The 8,820-nt window shown below is 35.6% G+C and overlaps 1 protein-coding gene across 1 annotated transcript; it reads right to left on the reverse strand.

Annotated features, from left to right (window-relative positions):
* Positions 1-3,069: 3,069 nt before the first annotated feature.
* On the reverse strand, positions 3,070-7,826 carry LOC140155260 (galanin receptor 2a-like). The gene has a single exon (XM_072178020.1). It carries the CDS (start codon positions 6,706-6,708, stop codon positions 5,575-5,577), a length of 1,134 nt encoding a protein of 377 aa, XP_072034121.1. The 5' UTR covers positions 6,709-7,826; the 3' UTR covers positions 3,070-5,574.
* Between the last annotated feature and the right edge of the window lie 994 nt (positions 7,827-8,820).

The raw sequence follows: 8,820 nt of genomic DNA on the forward strand, positions 1-8,820 counted from the left end.
ATAGACAATTCATAAAACGTGTTTATAATTATGGTCCTTATAAAAATATACTCATGGTACACGTCATTAATTTATTAATTATTCTGTAATATATACTGTTATATATCAAAATAAATAAATGTAGGGTTATCGCCTTTAGAACAGTTACCAATGTACTTTACATTTATCCCACCAATTGGCTGCCAAGTGCCAACAGTAACGGCGCCAGTATGATTACCATCTAACAGCTCTCCATTTTATACCTGGGTGGAGAGGGACAACTAAGATAAAGTATTTTACGCATGGGTGCAGTGGGACAAACGAGATAAAGTGCCTTCCCAAAGATACAGCAAGTTGACCCAGACGGGGCTCGAACTCACAACTTAGTGATCATCATGAGTACGAGTAGAACGCCCATAACGTTTATACATCTAACTGTGTACAGAATAAACTTTAGATCTCCACAATTAATGTCTCCACAATTTTAAGTACAGATATGCCAGATGACCTTCTGTGCCAAATTCCAAATCTATATAAAGATTACAAAGTATAACATTATATATACAATACAAGATAGATAGACAGATAGAATGCGTATAAATGCCAACGAGGATCATAGCTTTACGATATAATGTAAATCTTAAGTACAGAATGGATTTGCGTTGCGGATGGTCCTTCATCTCATTTAAAAGCAGGAAAGAATTGCTCAAGCGGAGACCTGAAATGTTTCCTCCAAATTCTGATTTTCATAATATTGTAATGTGCTTTGATAAACTAAAATACTCTGCGAAAAACAAGGACCGAAGTGTCGTACAAAATCAGTAAATCACATTTGCTGATCCATTTAGGCATTATGATGACTTGGCTATTTTCTTTCACATTACCTCATTTATGCTCAAAATGAAAAGGATCCTAATTCTTTCTGTTTTGTCACAGAGCCTGGTATGCATCTACGTGTTTACCTGGAAGGAAGTCTGAGGGAGAAGCAGAGTGTCTCGATGGAAAATAACTGTAATCATCTCCCAAATGGACTTTTGCTGATATATATAATAGAACTTAGTTTGTTACGCTTATTCCCGACTTATGTCAGGCGTACAACCATATTAGTTAGCCTTAATCTTGAGTTTCTCAGGGAAAAAACAATGCACATGTTTGAAAGTTACTACATGTAGATTTTAGGAAGTAATCTGCATCTAAGCTATCAATAAAGAATCATTTTGATGTGTTTTTGTTGCATACTTCATATCTCGACACTTATACTTTGCAAGTACAGTCTGCCATGTCTATAGTGCATACATGCTTAGCCCAACCCTCTTAAAGCTAGTGTAAAAGAACTTTCGTCAGTTATATTTTGTTTCCAGTAAGTCAACCTCATTCAATATTTTGCCCTGCTTGAAATTCGTATACTTGTACAACGTATTGACTTCTGATTCTTTATCCGGTTGCATCACATCACATATAAGTTCAGACCGACCTGTTTCTCACCTCCATAAAAGAGGGTATCACACTTATCGAGCTGGTAAATGGGACGAACGTATCAGCCAAACATTGATATTCACACTTGTTAGTCAGAAAACAGAAACGGATAGTCTTATTATGCAATACGAAAAAATTAAAAGGGCCAGAAGCTACATGGATATTTTTCATTGTATTAAATGTCCACATTGTAAATTCAATATGTTTGTAGCAAATTGGAATATTGTAATGACATCTGGTGCGACCAAGATTTCCACATGCTTTATCGATGGCTTTTGATTCAATTTGTGACCCGTTTTTCACAACATGTGGTTCAATTTGCATTCACATCGTGAGTATTGACTTAGATGTGGTCGCAACTCGGCAGATTATAGCCGGCGGGAAAACAATTTATTCTGAAGATGATATGATATTTATGATTTACTGGTTGCTCGAGACTACTGTTCTACATTAACCTTGTTTTGGATACACAGCCTTAATACAGTATTTCACATTATTAACTTGTATAATGAGAAAATATCTCGTATCGACATTTCTGTGACAAGGAAAACGTGGGAAGGACAAATACGGTGAGACTGCCAATTTTGTTTTAAAGAAGACTTCATATCTCCCACACTTATACCTTGCAAATACAGTCTGCCATGTTTATAGTGCATACATACTTAGCCCAACACTCTTAAAGCTAGTGTAAAAGAACTTTCGTCAGTTATATTTTGATTACAGCAAGTCAACCTCATTCAATGTTTTGTCCTGCTTGAAATTCGTATACTTGTACTACGTATTGACTTCTGTTTCTTTATCCGGTTGCATCACATCTAACCAGACACTAATAAGTTTAAACCGACCTGTTTCTCGCCTCCATAAAAGAGGGTATCACACTTATCGAGCTGGTAAATGGGACGGACGTACTAGCCAAACATCGATATTCACACTTGTTAGTCAGAAAACAGAAACGGATAGTCTTATTATGCAATACAAAAAAATTAAAAGGGCCAGAGGCTACATGGATATTTTTCATTGTATTAAATGTCCACATTATAAATTCAATATGTTTGGAGCAAATTGGAATATTGTAATGACATCTGGTGCGACCAAGACTTCCACATGCTTTATCGATGGCTTTTGATTCAATTTGTGACCCGTTTTTCACAACATGTGGTTCAATTTGCATTCACATCTTGAGTATTGACTTAGATCTGGTCGCATCTCGGCAGATTATAGCCGGCGGGAAAACAATTTATTCTGAAGATGATATGATATTTATGATTTACTTGTTTCACGCGACTGCTATTCTACATTAACCTATTTGGGAAACACAGACTTAATACGGTTTATCATATTATTAACTTTAATAATGAGAAAATAATCTTGTATCGAAATTTCTCTAACGTAGGAAGGACAAATACGACGAGACTGCCAATTTTGTTTTAAAGAAGACTTTGTCAATTATTGGTTTAGCAAAATAAGTTGTTTGTTGTTCAAAACAAATAATTTACTTTTCATTAAACCTTTTAGCGCAATTAATAGGCGACACTGACCGGAAAATGTCACCACAAATCAAGCATATGGAATAACGATTTATGGCTATTTCACGATGCTGAAAGCAATGAAAAACAAAAGAGTTTCCCTTTTTTTTTTAAAGACATAACTTAAAATAGATTTTTAGCAAGAAACGACTAATTATTTTGCTTGATAGCGTCACCATGGTCACATATCTAAAAATAGAGTCTTGTATGACCATTATAAAGCATTTCCATATAACAAAATACACACTCTATTTAAGTTTGTACAGATGATTGTCAAATATGCTCTCTTTTAGCGTACAATTATGAGCGTATCAGCCCGTGCAGACGTTTTCAATATATAAAATGGGTACCAGAAAATATAAAGATAAGTATATAGAATCTTTGACGGGAATACTGCAAAGAATCGTGTCCAACTGACAACATAAGTCTATCAGTGATTGATATATTTGAAAGCAATTTCCTCACTCGAATTAATATTCATTCGAAAAGGGTTAAAGTGGTTAGTGTTTAAAAATTTCTGTAGCCGTATTCATAACGAAACACTTCACTTAAAGGGCAAACCTCGCTGAAGTTTGAGCTTAGAGGTTTCCCTTTGGGTAAGTATTACACTTAAGAGGAATTCTTATACCGTTTGATCAATTTTAGCCCTGGCAAAAGTACAAAACTTGGGCATGTATTAACTGGATGTTTCCGATAAGACTGTATTCTACGCAAAATCATTGTGTTGATAGTACATAACTCTACACTAATGTAGTTATAATGGAGGTATTCACTGATCTTTTTGAGTGATTTAAGGGAAATGGATTTGAAGGTTAATTTCGAATATGAATATTGTCATTCCTTCCCAACACTGAAATGCTATATAAACACTATACAAAAAGAAACTTCTCACTTACATAACCCGACATAAATCTCCACCTGCTCATGTTATGACAATTTGATTAACATAGTCGTGTGCAGCATCTTGTTAGCTTCAATTTGATACCGCATTTGCTACCAAAACCTCTAAATTGACAAAGATTGATACCAATACTATTATATAAAATTTGGTGCATTTTCAAAAGTTGCAAATTTTGCAAGCTCGTTTGCCCGCGACTATCCCAAATGCCCAGGTTATTCAAATTTGAAACGCATGGATTGTTACAATGCTTTACTGCTGTACTATGCAGAGATGATGCGATCGATTTACCTAGAGGTAATTTTGGGCACGTTCTGCAAATCAGTTCTACAGTTCTGCGTGCTCCTTTATTAATTTGCAAATTTTAAAAACGCACTAAATTTCATATACTGGTATCAATCTTTGTCAATTAAGAGCTTTTGGTAGTAAATGAGATATCAAATGGAAGCTAACAAGATGCTGCACACGACCGTGTCAATCAAATTGTCAAAACATGAGCAGGTTCAGATTTGCGATGGGTTACAAAAGTAAGGAATTTCTTTTAGTGTTGTGTTTAGTTAGGTTACGGTACTACTTGGTGAAACTTCCCGGAGTGGTGTCAGTTACGTAAAAGCGAATAAAATTGTTACACCTTTAACATTGACTTTTGACCTTTCATCGAAATATTGATCATGCGGCGCCGTTACATTTAGAATGGTCTACAAATATGGCAAATATATAACAATGCTTGTTCGTCGCAAGTTGATACCTTCTTCATTACCTTACGATACAATTTGACTACGAAATATCAGTTTGGATGAGAAAAGGTACAATGTCAAAAAGGATAAAAATAGGCTATTATTTTGAGGTAGCAAACAAATACAACCTTGTCTTTTATCATTTAACTTGCATCAAATTATAATACGCTAAATTGTGTATGAAATTGCGCAGAGCAATATCTTCGTCTTTAAACTTTCCCATTCTCATTCTGTTTTCTTGATACCTTATTTTCTGACATCGCATAGTATATTGACGTACGATATTATTTTGAGTAGGGCAATTTATTTCAACAGTGTATCATATTTAAGTGAAATCTTGTCTGCGTTTGTTTTTATCGTATTCAAGTCCAGAATTAACGAGATATATTAATCGATGTTATATCGAGATGCTTCAGAATAGGCAAGTGCAAATCGTAAATCAAGGGTGTCGTGCAATTTGCCAATCTCTCTTTTGCGTAGATCTAGACTAGAGAAATATTGGTTGACACTCCGAACATATCTTAAGTTTTCCTTTTAAGAAATATAGGACAACATGTTTTGGTGTAATTTGCCTCATCGAACGAAGGATAGTTCTTTAAGTTTGGTTGTTTTCAGCGGCATACACATGATAAAATAATGACAAATGAAACATTAAAATAACATATTCTTGTACTCTATATATGACATCAATAATCTAAATATTTGTCAAATTGTTAAGAATTCTGTGTTTCCGGTTTAACATGGTTTAAAATGTTGCCGTTTTGGTCGAAAATCTAAGGCCTTACACGCGAGATATAACGGAGACCCAAATTGAACAAGCAGTCTTTTCAGTCGAATATAGTTCATATGTGGGTGTACTACTCATTAAGTTCCTATTTAGGGATAGACAGACAGAATGATGCTTTCAGCAATGTTTTGTTTACCGCAACTCATGATGAATTCAATCTGTCTTTGCAGTTCATCCTGACGCAACAGTTGATGGCATTGCCGATGCACTCGCCGTATCAGGCGCCTTGTTTGGGTCTGAATCTACACCCGCGGGGTCTACTGTGACAGTAGCCAAGTTGGTGTCACCGATACGATTTTTGTCGCAACACGTACAAAATAACTTTTTAAACTGTTTTTGAAAATGTTCGTATTTGAATCCATAAATGAAAGGGTTTACTATCATATTACATAGCACTAGTACGACAATAACATCATGTGTCGTGCTTGTAAAGTCATAGTGGTACCCCATATTGAATAATAGATAGGTGAATTCTGTTGGTGTCCAGCAAACAACATACGATACAAAAACCAAACATAAAGTTATAGTAACATTTTTCTTAGCTTTCCCGAAGGCAGATACTTTAGTTTTTCTGTTTCCACTTGTTCGTCGTCTTAGCATCATAATTATACTTATGTAGGAGAAAGTCATTATTGTTAATGGTAGTAAGTATTCACAGGAAAATAGAAAGATACCCATAAAAATCTGTATACCTCTACTTCGCCACAATGGGTAGCAGATTCCACCCCAAGAAGTTTCAATGCCAAACACATGAACTGCTACCCAGTAGATTTGGTACATGAATCCTGTTAGCCACACACATGGAATCCCGATTTTGGGTACTTTTGCACTAAACAGTACCCGATGTTTAACTGGATGACAGGTGGCGAAGTACCTTTCTAATGACACAAATACTAGATTGAGTGTCGAAGCGACAAATAGTGACCATAACACGTATTCGTTATACCAGAAGCGACACAATATTTCTCCTAATATGTTTACAGGCATATATTCTGGGCCAAATCGCAAAATCAGGAAAACGATAGAATCTAAAAGATCTATTATGGATTGGTTTAGTATCAACATGTTCGTGACAGAACTGAAGGCCTTTCGTCTTAGTAGAAACACTGTACAAACAGTGCTGTTTCCAAGTATACCAAGGCATCCTATTATAGCGTAAATAGCGCGTAAAATTTGCTCTTTAGTTGAAAATCCAGTACTGTCTGTTACGAGTGTATCATTGTCTGTTGATACAAATATTGTTTCCTCTGTCAATAGAGTGGCTGTGATAAACGTGGTGGTATAATTAAAACTAGTCTCAGACATGGTGATGTATTGAGCTCCGTAGATAGTAGAATCGTTCTTTTTAGATTAAAAATGTCGTACCCACTGTGTTTTTCCGAGCCATTATTAGTAGTTCATCTATGTGTGATGATCCGATAATGTACACAACGATATTGTAATCATTGTTACGTATCAAAAGTTCCAATAAACATCGTAGTTCTGCTTTGCAAGTTGTTTATACAAGTACGTAGTATAACGTTGTTTTACCAGTGCCGGGTTAACCGCGGTGTATAGATGTCATTCAACTACACACGCACGTGTTACCATCAGATCTTGATAGTAGATATATGGCAAGTGAAGAGTAGACAGTAAATAGATAATTACATCCCAATTGAAGACAAGTGTTACAAATACGCAGCTTCGTTAGCTTGCCAAAGGTTCACTGTGCATATTGAGTTCAATAGTACTATAGTAGAAGAAATCAAGAATTAAGTATTGGTAGGTATGCCGATATTGGTAGAGAGTAACTTGTTTTATATCCTTCCAAAGTCGAATGTGCCAATCAGACTGCCCCACTAACCAATTTTGATGGTGCGCTATAGTGCCACGGCAACTTGTCGGTGGTGGTATAGTTCAGTGTAGTACTAGTATATATGTAGTAGCGTATTTTTCATCTCACGACAATTGTATTAATGTTATTAATAACGATTCTTGTGTGATCGACCGAACACGTCATGAATACATAAATAATTTGAACTTTTGAAGTGCGAGATATTCGAGCATTTCGTAGAAGTACCTCACACGGTCACACCCGTACTTTTTTGCGTTGATTACTGATAAGACCAAATTAATCCGCGGATCAGTGTGTATACAGCAAAAATGGGTAGGCGTAATCACATTTGATATTTCGTTTTCTTGATTTTTGCGAAACTGATCCAAATACTTGTCTATAAGCCTAGAAGTAGCAGTTGCGGGTGGAATATTTTAAAAACTAATGTGCTCCGATGATAATCCTGTAGATAATGAACTTTACAGACTGCAAGCTGATTTTAGAAGATCTGAGATCTGTGCAAAGACTACACTTGCACCCAATACAAGTCAACGTTATTTACGGTTTGTGCGTGCGCAGTCGATCAATTGTGTGGCACTACAGCACTATCCTGACTGCGCTTCGACTGGAGTAATACTAGTGATATGTTTCGAAACTGTATTAGAAGGGTCTGTTGATGAAAGGACGATCACGTCGGCGCTTTTTAAATTGCTCTACTCCCTTTCATAAACCTAATTATATTATCATGATCATATGATTATCCATATATTTATTAATTTCAGCGATATCTAATCCGTACTTATAAGCGCTATGACTATTATACTGATGAAATGATTTATAAAATTTGTTGTCAAGAACATGTAGAAGGTTATTAGTCTGGAAATAAAGATAGATTGATGGTATTATAAATGAATGAATATCAAATCAAATCAAGGCCACATAAGCCTTTTTTGTAAGCGCCGTTTGTTACTTGAGAGATCAATGGGAATATATCATCAAATGCGCAAAAGCGCGAGTGAAGCGAATAATGCAATTATATCTATACACTGAAAACCGGTCACTGCATTAATATACAACCATGCAATCACTGATACTGCTGCAGATGTGTTTACATGTATAGTAAAGATAGAAATCTTAACGATTGTACGATTGACTAAAATAAGTAATATACTTTACGAAAATGGACTCTGAGTACAATATATACCATAGAATACTATTTAAGAAATAAAGGGTAATGCATTATTCTTTACATCCAAATAATGTGTCCGAGGCAGTAAAAACGTAAATAATGGGCGAGGACACATTATTTGCGTGTAAAGGATAATGCTGCACCCTTTATTCTATTCTATCACCACAAAATAGTACGATTTAAAGAGAAAATATCACCTTTTTGCCCAAATGTTTGATATTGTTTACCTCAAGGTGGATCGGGTACGCGTAGCCTGTAAAGCGTAAGTGATTGCAGAAATATTGAACGCGTAACAAGAGTGCGTAGAATATGTAACGGCGCTAATATACTGCATCACGCTTTGCTGTGCGCTGTTATGCGAGAACATAAAGTTCGTTGCCCTGGCCACTTTATTGTTAATTAATGGTCTTTCACG

The sequence above is a fragment of the Amphiura filiformis genome, chromosome 6 (genome assembly GCF_039555335.1).
Source record: "Amphiura filiformis chromosome 6, Afil_fr2py, whole genome shotgun sequence".
In the NCBI taxonomy this organism is placed as follows: Eukaryota; Metazoa; Echinodermata; class Ophiuroidea; order Amphilepidida; family Amphiuridae; genus Amphiura; species Amphiura filiformis.

What these genes read in the sequence shown, in the direction of transcription:
- LOC140155260 (XM_072178020.1), bottom strand. Translation starts at nt 6,708, where the DNA reads ATGTCTGAGACTAGTTTTAATTATACCACCACGTTTATCACAGCCACT.